At 39.0% G+C, this 23676-nt stretch overlaps 1 protein-coding gene across 1 annotated transcript in view; it reads right to left on the bottom strand.

Annotated features, from left to right (window-relative positions):
• Positions 1-13504: 13504 nt before the first annotated feature.
• Positions 13505-23676, bottom strand: part of TGM2 (transglutaminase 2) — a 596777-nt gene continuing 586605 nt past the window's right edge. Inside the window, exon 13 of the mRNA XM_044090196.1 lies at positions 13505-14970. Coding sequence (XP_043946131.1) covers positions 14814-14970 — 157 coding nt within the window. The 3' untranslated portion in view covers positions 13505-14813. The remainder of the gene's footprint in view (positions 14971-23676) is intronic.

Here is a 23676-nt window from a genome sequence, read left to right as displayed (position 1 = left end):
ACTAGCCCGAGCCAGCGAAGACAATACCAATGGCTTCAAGCAGCAAACAAGATCTGGGGAACAGCCGCTAAGCATCATGGGATAGGTTGTAACCCTGAGCCAGTAGAAGCTCTCGAGCTTTGGTATGCGGCCGAGTCAGAGCCGAGGTTCAGCTCCAAACCCAACCAGCAAGAATGAAAGCCAGATAGAACAGAACATTTTCAGTTTGCAGTTAACCATAGTGGGGCCAGACACAAATACATATAACTCTAAGGTAGAAAGGGAAAGAAGTGTGGAGAACATATTGTACAATGCATTAACTCACCAAGATGCAGCATGTAGACTAAGAAATGTACTTGACTAGTAGACAGAAGTCAGCACAAAATAAAATGTGAAATTAGAAGAATACACGAGTGTATCTTCTAATGTAGAAACTTTACATTACTTGTGTTTCTACAGAATTAGAAGCAGCCAGATCATAAAATTCAGGGCACTTGGTATTTAGAAGTCAATATTTTAGACTAGAAAATGAAGATGACTTTTGTAGAACTACCACCTGGACAGAAAGCCATTACATTAGGTAGTAGTCAGAGATTAAAAAAACTACAAAACATGGAGGAAAAAAAAGGAATATTTTTACTCCTGTTTGGAACTTGCATCATTCAGATATTTTTTACAGAGCTAGTGGCAGTCATGCCATAAAGTTATCACACTTAGCTAGCATTCAGAAATCAGTACAGCATAAAATACAAAATGAAATGAACAGAAAACTCTGTTTACTAATTTTTTAGCTTTGCATTTCTTATTTGCTTTCCTGCAAGGTAGCAAGTTGGATCATAACATTCCTGAAGGGCTATTTTCCCTGAGGATAAAAAGCACATGCAAAACTAATGAATGACTCAGCGAGAGCTGCTGTGAGTACAACTGCAATTTGAGATGGAATCAGGGTTGCCAAACATCCCTATTTGAGCAGGACTGTCCTGGGATCAGCAGCCTGATCCTGAGTTCCGCATTGCCCGTTAAATTTCCAGTGAAAAAGCCTCCGCTTTGTTTTTTTTCGATTGGCCCGTATGCCGATATACGAGCCAATCCAAAAATCGCAAAACTGAGCTACTTCTGTTTAATGCGGAACTGCCTGATGTTCCACATTGAACAGAAGATGGTCTGCTGTGAGATTTTTTGAATGGCTCATATACTGGCATATGGTCCAGTCAAAAATAACCAAACATGGAGCTACTTGTGTTTAATGCGGAACTGCGATGTTCCACATTAAAGAACTTTTTTTTTGGTCTTCACTTAGTGTGAAAGACCTTTTTTCCCCCCTACCTGGCCCATCAAAAATCTGGCAAACCTGGACGGAATCTGGCTAACATTTTTGAAACTTCATGTAAGCACCCCTCCCCCAACCCCCACAGTCAAAGCTTGGACATGGTCAGAAAGCCAGAGTGGAAATGTAAAAGATCCAAATCAAAACAAAAAAATCCATGGGACTGTCCCTTTAAGGCAGTCTAATCTACAACCTGGAACAGACTGAGAAATAAAATCTCTTTTAACTGCTTTACTCATTACCACTATGTATAATGGACCTCCGTTCCTACTTTTGTAGTATTATTTATCTAAAGTTAGGCCTATATTGTTTCTCAGTAATGGATTGTTCACTGTTTTAAATGCTAGAAAGAGTTTGCCTCTTACAAATTGGTATCATATCCCAAATAACTTTAGTTTTTTTTCAGTCTGTTGAAATAATCTAAGCTTTTAACAACATTTATCATTTTGCTAAACGTATGTTTGATGCATTCCAATAAACCCAGGTCCATTAAAGTCATAAACTAGGTTTTATTCAATAATATGCAATACCAAGGACATATATAGCATGAAGTGTGGCTTCATGTCTAGATTTTTATTTATTTATTTATTACATCTGTTTACCGGGTAATGTCCATCTGGGGCCGAAGCCCATTTTCAGCAGAGACCTGGGGAGAAAAGCTCCTGACATTCAGTAGAGAATTCTAACAAATACTAACAAATATAACAATATTAATAATGTTTGATAAAAACAGTGCATACTTGTAAAGTAAACAAGATGTTGTCCAGTTCGATTCTCAGCTAGACCGTCTTCTGCGTGGAGACATGCGTGAATGGGCGTACCTTCGTTGAAGGTTGTGCGTCAGGGCTGGTAACTCGGCACGTAAAAATCAACTACCAATCATTAGCGGACTGGAGTTCCGCTGTGGTGACCCCTAACCGGGAAAAGCCGAAAGACGCAACAACAACATGAAATACAGTTTCAAAACAATGTGGTTGACCATACAATTGTAAATAAGAGACATATTCTGTCAATGCCAGGAATGGTACTATCTAAGCTAGGTAAGTCTGCCTAGGATTTAAGACCACTCTAGCTTCGAATAGGAGAAAAGTAGGCAAGATGTTGGTTATGAGGAGATAAACAGTAGTTATGGGGTTGTGTTAGTTAGGAGAAAGAGCAGAAATGTAAGATATGGATGGGATATAGTTGTCATAAGAGATGTTAATGTTTTCCAAATTATGCCAACCTTTTCATTGCTTTTTGTTTTATGTCCATTATATGTCTCTTGAAATTAAGCCCTGTACCAATACTACTATCAAAGTATTTTATGTTTTCATATACGGCTAGTTTTTATTGTCCCAAAACTACTCTTTATGTCTACATTTGCACCATAGAAGACAACTTCAGACTTTTCATAGGTTCATAGGCTGATACTAGGCTATCTGCCCTTGGGGATTTATAAGCCTAGCCAGAGTGTGTTTGGCTTTCGCCACCCTTTTAGATTAGTTGACTGTGCCTCTGTATAGTAGGTCACAGAAGGTAGCCCTTTTAAGGTTAGTTTACTGTACCCCTGTCAAGCAGGACACAGAAGAGATCCCAGGGGTAAACTTACGATCTCCCATCCACTCGTCAAGATTTCTCTTGAAGAGGGTCAGTGAGGGGCTCTGCCTAACATGGATTTGGATTTTGTTGCAGAGTGAGGGGAGCCTCTGGGATATGAATCTGTCCCTCCATCATGTCCTATTTATTTCTGTGCTGAGGTTCAAGTCCCTGGAGTGTGTAGCTCTAAGGGATTTCGATTTCCTGAGGTGAAGCATGTCCATTAATTCTGGGTTGGACATGGCTTTATACATCAGACACAGATCGCCTCTGAGTAGGCGGTACGCAACTGAGTAGAGCTGGAGTTTCTTTAGCCGAACTGCATAGGGCATCTGTTTGAGCCCCTTGATCCTCTTGGTGAGATACTTTTGGGGTCTCTCCAGTTGCTGCAGGTGTCGGGTAAGGTACACCCCAAATGGGGCATTATACTCAATTATGGGCCTGATAAGTGATGAGTAGAGGGGCACAATGGCCTCTCTTGATCTAGATGTGAACCCTTTCGTGATAAGGTGGGCTATATAGAAGGTCTTTCTAACCACTTTGGCAACGTGATTGTCAAAGGAGAGATTGCAATCAACTTGGGTCCCCAAGTCCCTAATTACTTCTTCCATACTTAATGGATTACCACCTATGTGGTAATTTGTGGGCACTTTGTTTTTCCCAAAGGGGATGACTATGCACTTTTTGGCATTTAGCTTTTAGGCCATGGCTCTGGCACCAGTTATCCATCTCTGTGAGACCCTTTTGGGGGATACTTGTGTCAGCCAGAGAGTCGATTACGGCACCCAGTTTGCAGTCATCTGCGAACTTGGTCAGCCATAGTCCACCCATGTTAGCCTTTACCTCGGAGAAATATATACCGAACAAGAGAGGTCCCAGGACTGAGCCTTGTGGGACACCACTTGTAACTGGTTTAGAGTCTGACATGGCACCTGCTATTCTGACCATGTGGGTTCTATCCCTGAGCCAGTTTGCAACCCATCTTGTGACATAAGGGTTGATATTTAAGCTGGTGAGCATATTTATGATGCGCGTGTGGGGTATTGTGTCGAAGGCTTTTGCGAGGTCCAGGTAGGCTGTGTGGACTACCTTCCCTTCATCTATGGCTTTGGCAACTGTTTCAAAGAAGTCGACCGGGTTCAAGAGGCAAGATCTGCCCTTAACGAAGCCGAATTGGGTAGGATCCAGTGTCTGGAGGTTCCCAATGTCTTTGTTTATGATTTACATGATGATACACTCCATAGCTTTGCAGACCAGGCTAGTCAGGCTTATAGGGTGATAGTTTCTGGGGTCTGTTGTGGCACCACCTTTGTGGTGTGGGACCACTGTTGCTGTATGCCATTCCTTGGGTACATATCCTGTAGTAAGGCTGAGATTGAACAATGACTTTTATATGAGGATTTAGTTCTTCTTTGTGCATTACAACATCAAGCCATTACCTTCAAGCTATGGTTTAATTTGATTTAGCTAAACATTCATTTGGATTATGTCCTCTGAATTCTGATGTTTTGCTCTTGCAGTCACCTGCATAATTATACAACCAAAAACTGGCAGAGGTTGGAATATCAAAGAATACCAAGTTGAAAAGAATTGGGTCTGGTACAGAGCCTTGTGGTACTCCTTTTGTCCTCATCCTTGTTGATTTAACAACTTATATTACAACTGCTTGCTCCCTAATTGTCAACCACCTCTCCATCCATTCAATTATATCAAGGCTAACTTTGAGCTGGCACAGTTTTCCCAGTATTTGATCATGGGACATTGTGTCGAATGCTTCTGAAACATCTAACTATACCACTATACATCATTTACCCTGGTTTGTAGGTGCTTACTAAGTTATTGTCTGTGAGTGTCTTAAGAACCCTAGCCTTACATTTTCATGGTAGTTTTTTGGTCCTTGGATTTTGTGCCGGAGTAACCCAGAGGTGGGTAGAACAAGGATATGCTAGGGCATTTACTTGTTGTCCCTATCCATGAGGGATATGGGTGCTAAACTGGGCGTCATCAGACTTGAAATTTTATCATAAAAGAAAACCTGACATACCAAGTTGAAACATCTATTCATAAGCCCAGTTTGTGCTTGATCAAAAATAAGTCCATTTGCTATTCCTTTTAAGCTGATTAAGCAAGCAGCCTTTGAAACATTTACTAATTATGGATGTGGGATGTCAAGCTAATTGGAAGATAGTTGTTGGTGTCTTGTGTAGTACCACCTTTGGGGCCACAAAATGTTTAACTCAGTATTCAGGACTGCTTCCCCTCTTAGTAGTGACCTTCAAAGGAACATATGTGGGTGTCAAATAAAGAGCTTAACACTCTATTTTAACTATTTCTTTGTGGAATACATCATTTTTTGGACATAGTCTTTTTGTTTGCACTTTGCATCTCTTTGGAAGGTCTTGGAAGAATAACTAGTTGGTGCACTGTTTTTTGTGAAGTTTACTATAATTTCATTGTCCTGGTGATGAGAATTTACACTACGCTGTGCTGTGGTGTTACTCCATGGGCAGACCTCAATTTGTGGTTACCGGTTTCCTTTGGTTTGCCTTACCCTTGGATTTACCTGTGGGTGTCGATTATTTAAATTAGTTACACAAATACAAATGCATACTGAGCCAGAAGTGCAGCATTTTGTGTCTAACAATACCGAATTACGCATTACATCAATAACTGAAAAATTACAGTGAATTTAAGGCTTGTGTCTACAAAGTTGAACACTGGCAGTTGAATAATTGGACTACAGACTCAATCAGAGGCCTTGTATCTCACAGTTGTTTGATGATTACTGTCTGAATCTTTTCAACACAATTGCACCTTTTGTTGGTTTGGTAATTTTTTTGTCCCTGTTTTCAGTGCTAGCAAGATAAAGTATTTCTGATTTGTACTGAAAGAGCATCCCAGCATTTGAAGAAATAAAACTGAAAGAACTGAAAGTACCTAGGAATCAGTAGACTGAAGTTTGTGTGTGTCAATACTAGCCTATAGCTTTTTATTCTTTGTTTTGCACCGGATTCTTATGAATGTCAAGTCTCCCTCGCACTCCCTCTGTTGTGTTATTCATTCTCCCAGAGGTAAGAGCCTTGTATTCCCTTCATCCCCCTGCTGGGAGGGCTAAATACTTAGAGTGGTGCTATCATCTGCTGGGGATACATTTTTTTCTTTAGCCCTAACATTTTCACTGGGCCCATGACCACTAAGACCTAAATATTTGGCATGCAATTAGCATCTGCTGAGAGCATGTCATCCCACTTCCATGAGTGATGTCACCTCAATAAACTCCATCACACTCATAAGCAGGTACCTCCATTAGTCCCTGGTCTGTACAGGAGATTCTAATTGGAGATTATACCCTGGTCATGCATGTCAAACATCCTGCAATACGTGTGAAAAGATTCTGTCCCCATTCAGCTCCTTTAGTGCTAGAGCCATCATCTGGGTGTGGGTCACCTAGTTTGTAGTCAGGGCTTTACAATGTTATACCACAGAGTGGAAACACTGACCAGTAATATGAATGGTGCACTCATATGAGCTGTGCACAAGTCTAAACACACTGATAATTTCACCAGAGCAGAGACATTTTGAGATCCTTTTCTGTTTAGTGTTTCAGAGAAACACAGTAGTGTTGTCGGTCTTTTTACACATCTGTAAGTCTGGCTTTTCTATGATAAGGACTAGGTAGTTATGTTGGTTATGATGCTACATTTTAAGTGTAACCATTCAATGTAAAAATATTTGGAAAAGAAGGGCTTTTGTAACATGCATTTTAAATCTGAGGAGACAGTGATTAACCTAACCTACGCAGGCCATCATGTTAAAACTATGCATGACACAGCTGACTGATAAATTTATGATGACTAAACAGCAATACATTTCTGCAGTACTACATAGACATGTGCATGAATGCAATATAGTGAAACAGCTGTCAGTTTACTTGAATCACTAGTACACGAGCCCAGTAAAAACAAAATGTACACTAATGCCAAGTTGCAATCTCCTAGTAAAAAAAAAAAAAATGCCATGATTACCTGTATTTGATGTCTGTTCTGATAAGCAGAAATGGTTAGAACTACTAGTACTGGTATCACTATGTCAGAACCAAAAATATCCACGAACAGGTCCAACATATTTCTAGCCTTTCTAAAAAGCATAATAGAGTGAAACAAGTTCTATGTTACGACTTACTGTACACATTATTCTAGATGTGTGTTTCACAGCCCTTAATACTCATTTGCTCTCACCAGCAAACTAGCGTATGAAGAAGGAAGTGCAGCGGATATGTGACTTGCCTTAATGGCAGCCATGTCCTCCCTGGTTTGACTGTGTAGTTACTGGAGAAAAGAGTAGCTTGTGACGTAGCACCATAATGCATCGAGTCTGCAGAAGCCACCTACAGAACATGCTGCTAATCAAATATGGATCTGCTGAGCCATCCTTAAAGGAAAAGTAATACATTCACTTCTTCACTAGCACATTTACAGCTTAACAATGTTTCAGTGAAGGACTTATTACTACGTATTGGACCATATTGGTGAGTCCTTGGAATCAAGACAATTACCAGTACTTCTGTCTTCAATAATGAAGGCAGAGGCCACAGATAAGACACAATCTGTACTGTTTCATTGCTTATGTTTTGCGTAAATATTTTATGTACAATTACAAAACAATTCTTCCACATATTAGATTAACCAAATGAATAATGTATAACTTCAAAGAATATTCTGGAAATGCAGTTTCATACTCCATAAGAAGAAAATACAAAGCTCTTTTCCAGTTTTAAACCTTTTATACAAAAACGGGAATCGATTAGCAGATTTTTTTCCATTTATTTTGGTTGAATTTCTACATTATCATGCATTTCCTTGTTATGGCAACGACCTAAACTGTACGCTCAGTATGATTAATCTGTCCATATCAGCTTTATAGGTGTAAACCCGATACACGCACAAATCATATTTAAAGTTCTGTGGTATGTCGATTACAAAATGATGCAACTGAGCAATGGAAATACAAACATGCACTTGATGACACTGAATGCTGTTTCGCAGTGATGTGATATTGACGTGGGAGTAATGGAGTATGAGTAGCAGACAGTTAGAGAAACAATGCTTGCACAGTGGACTACATCATTCATTTTATTTTCTGATCACATAAAATGAATAGGAAGCTGTACAATAATGTTTTTAAAATGAAGCAGTTAATTGTATACATTTGTACAAAAGGGACAATGGACTCATTTATCTATTTTCTCATATGGACACTAATGAGTAGTTGTGGAGAGAAAAGAAAGTCAGTTACATTACTTTGACAACCATTTTTAGAAGCCCTACAAGCATTTATTACATCTGGTTATTACCCCCCCCCCCACCCCCACACACACACTTTTAGATAAGATGCTGTGGATGGAGCTCTTATCTATTGCTATGTTATGATAAGCAGCTGGGCGCAGGTCAAATTAGACTGAATAGGTGAACACTTCACCATATTTCCTTTCCATGCCAGTAGGTCCTTGTATCATAACAGTGCTTGGAGCCGGCTACTTTAATTGTGTCACCTACCAGTTACTGATACAGTGAAAAAACAAAATGACACAAAAATTAGTTTCCTTGGGAACACTGTAATTGAGGTCTTAACTACTGCTTGCTGATTAAGGCCTAAATAGTGTAGCAATGCATCATGCAAAGCTACATGGGGCTACTGCATCATGCAAAGTTACATGAGGCTAGTGCATCATGCAAAGCCACAAGGGACTAATGCATCATGCAAAGCTACATAGGGATACTGCATCATGCAAAGCTACATAGGACTAGTTCATCATGCAAAGCTACATTGGGCTAGTGCATCATGCAGAGCTACATGGGACTAGTGCAAAATGCAAACCTACATGGGGCTAGTGCATCATGCAAAGCTACATGGGGTTACTGCATCATGCAAAGCTACATAGGACTAGTTCATCATGCAAAGCTACATTGGGCTAGTGCATCATGCAGAGCTACATGGGACTAGTGCAAAATGCAAACCTACATGGGACTAGTGCATCATGCAAAGCTACATGGGGCTACTGCATCATGCAAAGCTACATGGGGCTACTGAATCATGCAAAGCTACATAGGACTAGTTCATCATGCAAAGCTACATTGGGCTAGTGCATCAGGCAAATGTACATATGACTAGTGCATCATGCAAAGCCACATGGGGCTACTGCATCATGCAAAGTTACATGAGGCTAGTGCATCATGCAAAGCCACAAGGGACTAATGCATCATGCAAAGCTACATAGGGCTACTGCATCATGCAAAGCTACATGGGGATACTGCATCATGCAAAGCTACATAGGACTAGTGCATCATGCAAAGCCACATGGGACTAATGCATCATGCAAAGCTACATAGGGCTACTGCATCATGCAAAGCTACATGGGGATACTGCATCATGCAAAGCTACATAGGACTAGTTCGTCATACAAAGCTACATTGGGCTAGTGCATCAGGCAAATGTACATATGACTAGTGCATCATGCAAAGCTACATGAGGCTAGTGCATCATGCAAAGCCACATGGGACTAATGCATCATGCAAAGCTACATGGGGCTACTGCATCATGCAAAGCTACATGGGACTAGTGCATCATGCAAAGCTACATTGGGCTAGTGTATCATGCAAAGTTACATGAGGCCAGTGCATCATGCAAAGCTACATAGGACTAGTTCATCATGCAAAGCTACACTGGGCTGGTGCATCATGCAAAGCTACATGGGACTAGTGCATCATGCAAAGCTACATTGGGCTAGTGTATCATGCAAAGTTACATGAGGCTAGTGCATCATGCAAAGCCACAAGGGACTAATGCATCATGCAAAGCTACATGGGACTAGTGCATCATGCAAAGCTACATTGGGCTAGTGTATCATGCAAAGTTACATGAGGCTAGTGCATCATGCAAAGCCACAAGGGACTAATGCATCATGCAAAGCTACATGGGGCTACTGCATCATGCAAAGTTACATGGGGCTAGTGCATCATGCAAAGCTACATTTGGCTAGTGCATCATGCAAAGCTACATGGGGCTGCAGTTGAGGTTGAGGTATCTTGCGACAGTGTGGAACAAATGGGACAAACCACGCATTACATATTTCTAATCAAGTAAAATGAAGTTAAACATTCATGTTGCCAGTATTTGAATATTATTTATCATTGCTGGACTTTCATCTTTACAAGTGTATATTTGTGCAGTAGAGTTATCACATTCTCCAGACACTGAGCAGCACTTGTGAAAGCATCAGCACTGTAATGCTTTATATCACTTTCCCACGATCATCTTTTTTTCTGCAGAACATTATTATTAAAAAGAGCAAGAATATGTAAGCTCTAAAAAAAGAATATGTAAGCTCTTGCATCTTGCATACAAACACTGCACCAAATAATATTTGCAGTTAGGTAAAATAAAGTGAAATATTAATTCTGCCTATACTTGGCTAGTTATTATCAACGCATCAGTCAGCATTTGCTTGTTTGCTACAAGTGTATTTCAGTGATAGACTTAATTGTGCCTCTGGATACTACATTTTACTGGCATCAGTCTCAATTCTTTATTTTGTGTGTGAATGAATATGGCATTCAGTTGTGCATACACCAGCCTTGTTGGGCATTTAAGGCATTTCACAGTACTGCGACATTCACATTTAGGCACTACATGCAATAACACAGTCATGTAAAATAAACTGAAATGTTCCTCTTGTCTACATTTGGCTGTTACTTCTTACTACTGGGCATCAGAGAATAGTTTTTGTGAAACTTTAAGCCCATAATACTTATACTGATAAACCACAACCACCTTTTTTTTCCTGCAGTAAAACGGTTTTGTTATTTTAAAAATGAAGTGCAAAGCAAAAATATATAACCTCCTATACCCGCATGCAATGACTGAAGCAAATTATATTTGTATTAATGTAAAATAAAATGAAATATTCCACTTGACCATACTTTATTATTATCTTTTCACAATCGTGTTAGAAACTAAACAAGTAAAACAAAAGTTACTAGAACCATGAGCAGCTGGTAATGAAGTGGTTTATTAGACTCATACAACTTTTAAAACCACATGTGCATGTGTCAGAAAAGAACACTTATCAAAGCAGCAAGGCAATAATGCTTATATTGCTTCTGCACAATATTTTTAAATACATGTTTGAAAGACAGAATTAGTATAGTCTCCAGTTGCTGTACTTTACTCACCCCCCAGTACTGTATTTTTCATGGTTGAATTAATACAGATTAATGCAGCATTCATCTACAGAAATGCCATCAGTGGACAGTCAAGGTGAACTGGTTTTATGTGGTTTAAAGGAAAATAGTCTGGGGGAAAGAGCCATATTGTATTTTTGCTTCATAAAATGTACACTGCTTTCACTAGTGCACCTTTATATGGTTGAATGAATACATCCTCCAGGTGATGTACTCTGCATGGCTGAATTATTATGACATTTAAAGGTGCACAGACTGGCATCACTGAGCAGTTGAAGTGTTTCACAGTACTGCGTTTTGTTTTTGCTCAAATAAATAATGTGGCAGCTTATTATTTTAGCCAGCATTTTACTTATGATAAAAAAAGAAAATAAACAAATGACATTGCTTTCAGCTGCACACCTTTGTACAACTGAATTAATGCATCATCTGGATGCAATACTTTGAATGAATATGGAATTCAACCATGCAAAAAACAACCTCACAGGACAATGAAGGTGTTCCACAGTACTATAAATCTGAGTCCGAGAATGACTGTCGTAATTATTTACTTTACATTTGCATTTGTTAACATACAGAACCCTTTAAATGAGCACTGCTGCGTGCAGTTTTAACTATTTAGAAATGGATTATTATTGAGTAAGGAAATGGGGGTGGTGGTGGTGGTTGCTTTCACTTTCACACTGTTAGCTATGTCTTCCGCTCATTACTACTTATTACATTTACATAAACTCATTTATGTTTGTGAAACAATGCTCGTACTGTTATCAGTGGCAAATCCTAATGGTCTTTTATTAATTTACATAGTGGTCCACCACAGCAACTATCCAACACAAAGTAGAAATAACTCATTTCTTCAGCAGATCTGAAAAGGGTAATTAGTAATAAGAATATTACAATTGCAATGTATGTTTCAATGTTGAATGTCAGTTGTATTCCTGTTACAGGCTTACCTCTTTGATGGCAGAAAAACACATATCACTTTTAAGTTTTATGAATGTTGGCTTGTAACACTACTGCATATAACATCAGCAATGAATCCTTCATTACGGCACTAGCATGCAAATGGCATTTGTGTCAAACCATGCACACTTGGGTATTTAGGCATTGCTCTTGTTATGTCTTGAAACTGCTGAAGTAAACTCCAATTTCTTCCTGAACTGTTTCAAAAATCCTTTATGTTCTTTTGAAGTTTGGACTCTGACCTGAGCACTGTAGTCAAGATGAAATAGTTAACTGCAAATGGTTTCCTGCAGGAAAGAATACTTTAAAATATACTACAATGATCTTCAAGCATTGCTTTTAATCATACTACACTAGACTGGTTGGCAAAACTCCCTGACAGCTATTGTTAGGTCTGGTTTTTAACATCATCACTTGGGTCAACCCACTGATCTTGCAGTGTTTCCTGTGAGGTGAATGCAATTTACTGTTTGCCCTTAAACATTTAAAACATTGTTTCAGCAGTCCTAGCAACTGAAACAGATCGATTGCCTTTCCAACAGTGCCCATTCCTCCACAGACATGCATCTGTCTCTTTGTGGCCTTCCATGTCGATTGTATGTAATACAGAATTTGAATGGGTTCCATCTCAGTGCTGTATACCACCCTGCACTCCCCTCATAATCTCTCAGACCTCTGAATCGTCTCTATTTACTGTCACCTCCCTTCACCCACACAGTCTCTTACTTGTAATGCTTCTTCACTTGTTTGCACTCCCTCACAGTCTCTGTTACCACTGGTCTTTCTTCATTTACTACCATCCCTTTTTTGTTTCCACATCATTTTCTCTCCATCTGTAGTCAACAGATTCTCCTCAGTGTCAGAACCAGTATCATTAGCATGTTTCTGGGAAGCTCCGGATATAATGTAGGTTTGTAACATTTTACTTGCTGGCTGCTAATTGTTAACATGTCTGAAACACCTTGAATTAATTTCCACTGCCTCCAACTATATTAGAAACACTTAAACAGTAAACAATTATCATTTTGCAATATTCTAATAACCAAGGCAGATTACAGTTACTTCTGTCGTATTAGTGTCATAATACGTAACCCACCCACTTTCAGTTAAATGTTACTTCTTTGTTTCTAGAATGTATGTGCATTTAGCATTCTTTAGCTTGGCTTGACATATTTCTGTCATTTCCCATTCCTACATTAGGTGAGAATGCCACTGCTTAGAACTGGCATTTATGATACTGTTTTATCTGGCTAGCAAAGCAGGCATTGCTGTAGTTTCTTGTTACATTCCATCTCAATGTGTAAGTGTACAAACAGAAAAGGTAATCAATAAATAATTAAGGGAACACTGAAGACAATTCAAAGTTATAAAACATACTGTCATTTTAAAACTAAGGAAGAAAATTACAACAAGCGGATCTGTGCATAAATATTTATTTGAATATGCATTCATTGCACAATTTACTCTTTACAAACAGAGGATGTAGTGTTTAAAAAGTCACCAATTACAGTTATGACTAAATTATTACTTTGTCAACATAGTTAGACTTACAGCAGCTTTAGTACTGGCACCTGTAGAAATACTTAAGATTAAAAAAAAAAAAAATCTTGACCTACCTATGAACTATAGAATAAAACTGCTCAGTAGAGCTGGTACACTAGTTGCATTGTGGCTAGTGACAGTGCTAACCCAGAGGCTTCATTACACTGCTACAGTGGCAGAGCTCTGTTTAGGGTTTTGGCCTTTGTCTGACCTGCATCCCTTGTGTCAGAGGACTGGCATGACAGGGAGCAGGCCAGGTAATCAGTCTCACTCATTTATCTCCAGGGTAGGGGGCATAAGAACATTTTTCTGCCACTTTTTCTTTCCTAGCAGAGGCTGGGGGCACAGACTGTATAGGAGTAAACAAGATGGTAGCAACAAGATTTGGAGTCGGCATATGTGTGAACATGTATGTTTCCCAGGCTCTATATTTCTGTATGTCAGTCATGCTCAGTTGTGTAGGAAAGCACAGGACATGGGACAAAAATATTTTGCCTAGAGAATGCTGTGATCAGGACAGACATCATCCAGATAAGAAAGTTCTCTACCTTTTAATAAGCATTACATGTGAGAATGAATGAACAGAGTAATGGAAAACCAGTGAGGGTGCCAAATAATCTAAAGTGCACAAGTGGAGAGGAAGAAAAACATTGTGCTATATCTGCCTGGATACCCCTGTGTCCCACAGTACTCCAGCATGAAAATCAGCAGCAAAAAAACAAAGATAAAGTGCAGTTCTTCACAAGGCTGGCAGTCCAAACTACTGCAGTCTAGCATTCAAAGCAGTATGTTCTTTACAGAAGACAGATTATTCCTACAATCTCTTTCTGCACTTAGCTGAGCACAAGCAAAACTGGACAAAAGTCCATGGAAAGCTATACTGAATTGCTATGACAGTGGTGGCATCTGAAACATTAACAAGGAAGTAAAAACTGTTTACAAGAAAAAGTAGCTTTAATGTGTACTAAAACTAACTTAAAAAAGCAAATTCCGGACCTTCACTATCTGATAAACTTTAGTGTCAATCAATCTTTCTCTTTATAAGCAGATATCATAATTATCAAGACATTCAATCCTAATACATTTTCTTCTCAAGATGCATTTGCCCAGTGGTAAACAGATCTGATGACAGAAGTACATATTCGAGGTACGGATCTCTTCTAGTTTGGCTCTTGGTAACAGACTCATCTTCGAACAGGAGCAATGATCACATTCCTGTATCCTTTCACATTCTGCAGTTTGTTGCTGTTAAATTCTACTACCAGCTTCCTCATCCCAGACTGCTTTGGAGTGAAGTAAAGCTTAGCCTTGGCTTCCTGATTTTTGTCAACATCTCTGATACTGAAATGAACATAGACTACATTAGAAAACGTCTCAACAAATATATGAATAATTACAAATACCTGAAATATGTAGATTATAGAATATTATATTTCACTGTTTTTTACAACAAAAAGACACATCATGGTTATCCCCTACACTGTACCCACTGATTTCATACCAGAAGACTGTCAGTCTCTCACTTATAACTCCCAGTGACAGTAGTTAATCTAGCATGTTCTCTGGATTTTTTGCTGTCACATTGTATCTCAACAGCAGTTGTACATCTGTTGGTTTCCCAATGAATTTTTGACCAGTACATCAAAAAACATTGCCTGTCAGTATTAGAGATCACATTTCCCAGTGGAGATCACCACATGTAACAACTGATACTTTCTACAAGTCGAGCTTGGTCAAACGACTAGTCAAGTACATGGTAAAGGGGACTTTATGTTCTGTTATTGATCTGATAAGGACGGAGTAGAAAAGACAATGACCTCCTTGGATTTAGAAGATATGCCCCTGGTGATTAGTCTGGCTGTATAAAAGGATTTCCTTACAACAGTGGTCACATGGTGGTCAAAGGATTGTTCATTCTCATTGAAGATGTCAAAGTCCGTAATGACTGAGAAGATTTTATTTTTTTGCAGGGTGTGTCACTTATATGATAGGAACAAGGGTGCACAGGTTTGCAAAAGGACACAGTACTGCACTGTTTGGCATTTAGTTTGAGGCAGTGATCCAAGCAACACTTAGCATGAGTTAGACCTTCCTGGAGAATACATTGGTCATTTGGGTATTTATGACAGTGCTGAGTTTGCAGACTTCATAAGTTATATGCCTTTGGTGTCTTTTTTAACATCAGAGAAGTAAATACCAAACAGCAGTGGTTCGAGAACTGATCCCCGAGGGACATGGCTGGTAACTACATTTTTAGTTGATAGTATGTCTGCCAAACTAACAGACTTGGTTCTGTCAATCAGCAAATTTGATAGCCAGTGGGTAACAAAAGGCTTTACATTTAACAGGATTATTTTATAAATAATTCCTGAGTTTGGAATGGTACTGAAGAATTTGATTAAGTTGAGGTATGCCTTCTGAACCAATTTACCGAATTTATTGTCTGGGGCAGTTGTGGGCCCCCCTCTGTGCAGTGGGATGATTATAGTTCTTACAACTACTGGCACAAATGCAGTGGAGAAGCTGAGACTGAATGGATGTAACTAGGAGTCAAGACAGGCATTGTTTGGTGCTGGCAAGAAGGCAACCTGGCACACTGTCAGGGCTGATTCTAGTGTTTTTAGAGCTGCTGTGAGCTCTTATGCCTTACTCAGAGGTGATTTTATTATTTATTTATTTATTTTACATTTGTTTACCGGGATAGTCCGACTGGACACAGGTCCATTTTCAGCAGAGGCCCAGGGAGAAAAGCTCCATATTACAATACATTACATGAGAGTAAAAAGAAGTAGAACATACATACACATGGCATATATACACATCAGGACAACATACTGGTGATTAACAAACTTACATATAGCATATATACACACAACAGGACATCATGCTAGTGATTAACATTTCTTACAGTAGACAATCAGAGGTACATTTTTTTTCTCTTTTGCAGTTATATGTTTTGTAAAGTAAATGTATATGGGTTTGGAAGCTTTCAGGGGAGAAACTGTTTGTGCATAGCTGTACCCTGGCAAATTCTCTTGGTATGGATTAGCCTGATGAGTGGCAGGAGCATAGCCAGTTACTTAGAAAGTGGGTTTTCAGGAGTTTTTTGAATTGACTAAAGGAGGTGGTAGAATTAGAAAGTGGGTTTTCAGGAGTTTTTTGAATTGACTAAAGGAGGTGGTAGAAGTTATTTGGCTTGGTAGTGTCTTCCAGGTTTTGGCAATGGTGCTGGCAAAGAGGGACTTACCGCTTCGTTTTTAAGTTTGATGACAGTTATGAGGTTCTGGTTACTAGATCTTAAGGCTCTAGAGGGAATGTGGGGCTGAATTAGGTGCTGAAGTGCAGGAGTTATTTCAGGAAGGTAGTAGAGTTTGTGCGCTATAGAGAGTTGATTGAGTAGAAGTATATGAGGCAACTCAAGCCAGTTGAGTTGCCTAAGGGATAGGCAGTGGTGGGACCTGTATGAGGCTGCAGTAACAAACTTGGCAATCTTGTTGTAGCAAGATTCCATTTTATTTAGATCAGTTTTGCGGAGACTGGTTAAGATGGGAGAGGGATAGAGGAGGGTGGATAGATGATGAGTCCTTGCGATGGTTACTTTGGTACGTTTTGTCATAAACTGTTTGTTCCTGTAGAGGAGACCAAGTTTTTTATTAACTTTCTTAATAGTTTGTGCTATGTGGATGTTGATGCTCAGGTTACTGTCTATTTCTACGCCTAGCAGTTTAGTGTGTGTGGTTGGACTGATTTGAATGTTTTCTTTGGAGCTAATGGTGAAATTATTATTTAGGGGAGGAGTTCTGCCAGGGCTGAAAATAATTAGTTTGTTTTTTTTTGGGATTAAGAAGAAGTTTGATGTTAGTGAACCAAGTTTCGGCTAGGGTGAAGTTATTTTGGGTAAGGGTTTGCAGTTCACTAAGGGTAGGTGGTGGTAGTTTCATCTGCATATTGTACTATTGAGGCAGTGGGAGAGGATGAAGAGATCTGATTTGTAAATAGAACAGTAGTGGGCCAAGGATGGATCCTTGAGGGACTCCTATGGTTACTGGTAACAGGGGGGACAATTGGTCCTGCCATAGGACTGCTTGCTGACAGGCAGATAAGTAGCTGTTGAAACATGATATAGAGGAGGGGCCTATATTTAGGGTGGATGGGGTATCAAGAAGCAGACTGTGGTTTACCATGTCAAAGGCTTTTGATAGGTCTAAGAATATGGAAGAAACAAATAGACTCTTGTTTCTGTGGTAGTTAACTATGTGGTGAATGATAGTAGTGCTGTTGTGGTGCTATGGGAAGGTCTAAAGCTATGCTGGGATATGGAGAGTAGGTTGTTATTCTGGAAGTACTGTATTAGTGGAGTATGAACAACTCTTTCTAATATTTTGGATAAAGGTGATAGGATTGCTATTGGGTGACAGTTGGTGAGCTCTAAGGAGTTGCCTCCTTTGTGCAGTGGAATTATATATGATGTTTTCCATGAGGTGGGGACTTTGTATTCTGTGAGAGATCTGTTTATGAGACTAGAGACAGGATAGGCTATAGCTTCAGCTGAGATCCGAAGGAAGTCTGCTGGCAGCTTATCAGCTGCTAGAGTACTTGGTTTAAGTTTACTAAGGAGTTTAGATATTGATTTGGTGGATACAGAGTGGAGGTGAAAATTGGGGCTATTGTTTTGCATATTGGGGTGGGTTGGGGTAGTTATTGGTGTGGGGCTGTTAGTACTATTTTGGGCATTGGCAAGGGTCTGGACTGTTTCGGTAAAGAATTTGTTAAACTGAGGAGGAATGTTTTCATGGTTATCTGGAAGCATAGGGGTTGGAGTCATGGACTTTCCTGGATGCAGTATTTCATTTATTGAGGCCCAGAATTTTTGTGGGTTGTGAGCATATTTTTCTTGCATGCTTGTATAGTAGCTGGATTTGTCTAGTTTGATTTGATTTTTGGCTTTGTTACGGAGCTCTACATAGTTTTGTCTCAAAGTAGTGGTTTTGTTTTTCTGATATTGAATCCAGACCTTGTCCCTTTCTTTCATTATAGTTTTAGCATATTTTCTTAGCCATGGGGCATAGTTAGTTTTTATTCTAATGGTTCTAGGGGGTGCATGATGGTTTAAGATTTTTATGAAGGTTGTGTTAAAGTACTCAATGGCATCGTCTAGAGGTAGATGTTTTAGGGGGGTCCAGTTACAGCTTTTTAGGTTATTGATGAGATCAGTAGCTATAAAGGTATTTTTGTTTCTAACTACTCTGATGATAGATTGGTTGATGGTTTGGGATCTGTTCCTAATTAGGTAGGTTGGATGATTGTCACTTAGGGTATCTGGAAGACAACCAGATTGCTGTGCAAGAGCAAGGTTAGATACCAGGATCCAGTCTAAGATGGACTGGCGTTTGGAAGTTTTGTCAATTCGAGTGGGGGTGGTTATAGTTTGGGTAAACCTGTGGAGGTTTATGAAGGCAGAGGGGTTATGGCTGGAGCAGTGAAACCAGTCACTATTGAAGTCTCCTATTAGTATGGTTTCATGTTGAAGGGAGTTGGAGGTCCAATTAAGCAGGGTTTCCATTACAGTGATGTTACTGCCTGGTGGTATATAGCCACCTGCAATAATTATATGTTTGTTGGAACTTATTTTTAATTTGGCAAGAATTAGTTCTACATCTTTGAATTCATGGGTATTGTAATCTAGTTGTTCTAAGGCAAGATGATTTTGGAATAATATTGCAACTCCTCCGCCCTTTTTCTCTGATCTGTCTCTTCGGATAATGTTGTAACCCGGGGCAGTAATCACATTATTGTGATGTGGTTTGAGCCATGTTTCAGTTAACACAGTGATATCTGGTTTGTATAGAGCTAGTAGGGCATGAATGTCATGAATTTTGTTAAGTATACTTCTTACATTAATGTTTAAGAAGAGGAGAGCTGAGATAGGTCTGTGGTGTAGGGGATTTAGCTGATTTAAGTTTGGACTGATTGATGTTTTGGGTCCTGGATTGGGATGTATATCACCACTGCAAGTGAGTTAATGGAGTAGGTGAAGATAAAGTTTGGTCAATTTGTGAATTATTTTAGCTTGTCTTTGAGAAGAGAGGGGGCTAGTTTTGATTTTCATTTTAATGCGTGAGTAAGAGAAGGGTAGGGGGGAGGTAAGGTCACATGGCAATATAGGGAAGTGTTTTAGTTTGGTGGTGTTGGCTGTGGAATCAGTTTGCCAAGGGGATGGGATGTGGTTATGAAGCAGAGTGTGGTAGGAGGACAGGATGGAAAGTAGGAGTAGGTGAAGATTATTAATGGGTAGAATGATGTTTTTAGTAGTTGGGTTGGATATGGCATAGACATGCTAATATGCTGCCAGTAATTTGGGGGAATAGGGGGTTCAGTCAAAGTTGAATTTGTCAAACTAATATGTTGGCAATATCCTCAGGGGATGAATGTATGATGATATTTTATATTAATATTAATGTTTATTATTTCTTAGCTTCCTGGCATAGCTGAAGAAGGCTTTATGGTTATCGTTACAATGCGTGGTAATTCACAGCTCATACTTGCTACTGGAGGATTTGCTTTTGTTTTTAGGTTCTTTGTTGACCATTCTGAGCTGATGGGGTATTAAGTTTGCTTTTATGCGCAGGCAGTTTTTTTGGTCTTACTGTATAGTTTGTTGATAATGGGGTTCCACCAAATGGGTTTGTTCTTAACTCTGGCACTGTGTTTATGTCTTATGATCTACTGTTATCATAGATGGGTACTACAGTTGTCTACAATGTGGTACTGAATTTTGTTTATCATAAGAAGAATGTGGAGGAGTCCTAGGTCATAGTCCTGCATTACAAGTCTGGAGGTGAAATGGTTTATTAGGAACATAGATACGTCCCCACCAGCTACAATGTCAGATTTGGCATTGGGTTTGAAAGAGTGATAGACATTAAAACTCTGAACTGAAGGGATGCTTTTGCTGTTCTTAAAGCATGTTTCAGTAATTACACATATATCAATATTTTCAAGGGTTAGGAATGCTTGTAAAGAGTGCAATACTTTGTTTAGGCTTTTTACATAGATCAGTATTACTGTTGTATGATTTTGATTGTATCTGGCTATGTGGGTAATTTAAGGAGCCTGTCCTCATCCAAAAAAGGTACTACGGGGAAGAAAATGTCTTAGCCAAAATGCGTAAGCCATGACGAGAGAGATGTATACCATCCCTAACAATGCAGCAAGGGTGGTCGACCATCTCATTCTAAGCTGATATATATTGGATTTCTCTGGAATGACATCAGTAGTTAAGCCAATAAGTAAACTCAATTATGTTTTGTTTGTATTGCATCACTCTTGGCGATGGTAGGGTATTGTTCAATACTAGTTTCACTCCCCTTCTAGATGGGGTTCATGTCAGTCTATTGACTGCCATTTCTTTAAATGCCGACAGATTGATAAATGATGCTGAAACACCTTTTGGCAATTCTCAAGGACATTTTTTGCAGGGGGGGCAAGGCCCACTTGAACCCCTGCCCCCAAATTATATACACCTACTCTGAGGTTGCAGAAGAATGGAGAAAAGGGAAAACTCCTCTGTCACTGAATCTCCAATCTATTGGCAGTCAAAGAAATGGCAGTTAGTAGATTGACTGCATCCCTCTAGATGCAGACATGAAAAACACACACACACACACAAATTCCTAAACAGTCTACACAACCCTCAAATACTCTAACCCATCTAAAACAACCAGAGACCCACATTAAACTAAGAGTAAAAGAAAGAATGAATGAAAATAAAGAAGAACGTATGCTGTGTACTTGTTTTGTGTCTTTTGTCACCACTGCCTGATGACTGTAAGACCCTCTGCCAGTCAGTCAGCCCATGGGTTGTCATTGCTGGATGGGAACTCACTAAGAGGGGTTATTATGTAGGCAGCCATCAGGAGATTTTTTTTCTTGTTTGTTTTTTTTGTTTTTCCTCGTCTTGTTTATGGCATGTGATGGGCTATCCTCAAAGGGCATAGCCTCACTAAAGCAAATAGTTTTGCCTTCAAGAACCCCTGCCCCTTCCCCCATAGCATGAAAATCATAGATTATTTGAGGCATAGTTTGACCAATGGGAAACGTGGGTCATGACTCATGGCTTTTTCACTCATTCCCTAGTTATAGGTTTTTTATCAGACTCCTATGTGTGTATATGTGTGTATGTGTGTGTGTGTGTGTGTGTGTGTGTGTGTGTGTGTGTGTGTGTGTGTGTGTGTGTGTACATATAAAATGCAGTAACCTAACGTCAAATCAGCACATGGAATCTTGAACACATTTAATTGTAAACAAGGAGATGAATGCTGTCATCAGTATTTAATCGAGTTAACGATTACATCAACATCAAGTCAATACACTGTACAAGAATGGATAAAGACAATACATATCAGTACAGTAAGTACATACTTCTCAAATAAATAAATTCACACAGAAATAAGGAAGCGGCAGCAGCTCCCCAAAAGTAACCAATAGCAGAACAAAGTCCCTTATGAAAAGTACCATAGACAAAGTACAATGTGCCCATAGACAAATAACCATTACCAGGACAGTGTGTCATATTCAAAGTCCTGTAAGCAACATGTAAAATCTCAATACTGTGATCATTTTATATCTGAAGGCAAAACTGACAAAAAATGTTTGTCACGAGCTAAACCACTGACAACAGTTTCCAGTGTCTTCTACTGAGATCACTAAACCAACAAGCAGCAGCAGTTGCTATAGTTGCAGAAGTCTAACTTAGCTACTGCAATATACACTCAGGTGCAGCCTTGCTGTTTTCAATACTTTTTTTCTTGTTATCTTTTATGGTCACTGAAAAGGATGTTCGATTGCTTCTGCATGATTAAATGCTGTTAGATGTTCCATGCATCAATCAGAAGTTAGGAAGCCATAAAATACATTGTAGAGAAAGTGGAAAAACGGCCAAAAGCAAGCATCAGCAGTATTTTTAGCATAAACTATCGTTTATTTTCCACTTTCATCGAAGACTTCATCAGAAAAATTAAAAACAAAAATCCACCAGCACACAAAGTTTAAATACTACTATAAACCAATAAAAAACTCAATTATGACATCATTGCTTGTTAAAATACACATGCATTATTAATACAAAATGTGTTACTTACATAAATACACTCTAAGATTTTTTAAATAACATTTTATGTTAATTACATCATTTAAACCAGGTTCTTTATCAGAATTTAACCTGATTTGCCATAATGCTTCTCTTTGCTCTAATTGTGTGAAGTTTGCATGTTCTCCATGTGTTCGCGTGGGTTTCCTCCAGGTACTCCGGTTTCCTCCCACATTCCAAAGACATGCATCTGGAACATTTCTCCCAGGGCCTCCACTGAAAACAGGCTCTGTGAAACCTAGTCGGACATTCCCGGTCAACAAATGTTAAATAAATAAAATAAATAATTGTCTTGAAGTCTCCGCCCCTCAAGAGATAAACCCCTTGTTCCAAAACTGAGAACAAAAACTTATTGTAATGGGGACATTTTAAAGTGTGCTTGTAAAAGGCATTCTTAATGTCTTTCCTTTTTATGTTATAATAATGTTCCCTGATCCTTGCACATAATGTTTGCATGGTCATCCCTATATAAAAAGCAGTACAATAGGAACAAACCCCTATATAAATTAACCCTCTGTCTTTACAATTAAAATGTCCCAGTACTCTAATGGTATACAGTAAATGTGCCAAATTAATAAATGGCCCTTCTAAAATATACCTACACATATTACAGCTACCACATTTGTAGATGCCTGGGGGTCTATTAGTATTGTTTATTGCATCTCTAGATGAAACTTTATCATTTTCAAACAATAATTTTAAATTGTGATAGTTCCTATACACAAATTGTGGGCATGAGCCCACTGTCATATAGAGATCCTGGTTTCCCTCAAGTATTTTCCAATTATCTTGTATTATGTTTTTGATAAGTTGGCTGTCCACTGTTATGTTCAAATTGCAGTAGACACTTTTATCAAGTCTGTCTTTTCTCTTATTCTTGTTGTTTAAACTGTTAAATG

This window comes from Protopterus annectens, chromosome 12.part0, assembly GCF_019279795.1.
Source record: "Protopterus annectens isolate FY-2018-M chromosome 12.part0, PAN1.0, whole genome shotgun sequence".
Taxonomy (NCBI): Eukaryota; Metazoa; Chordata; order Ceratodontiformes; family Protopteridae; genus Protopterus; species Protopterus annectens.
Note: the sequence above shows the minus strand (reverse complement) of the source record. Positions and strands in the feature narration are given on the sequence as shown.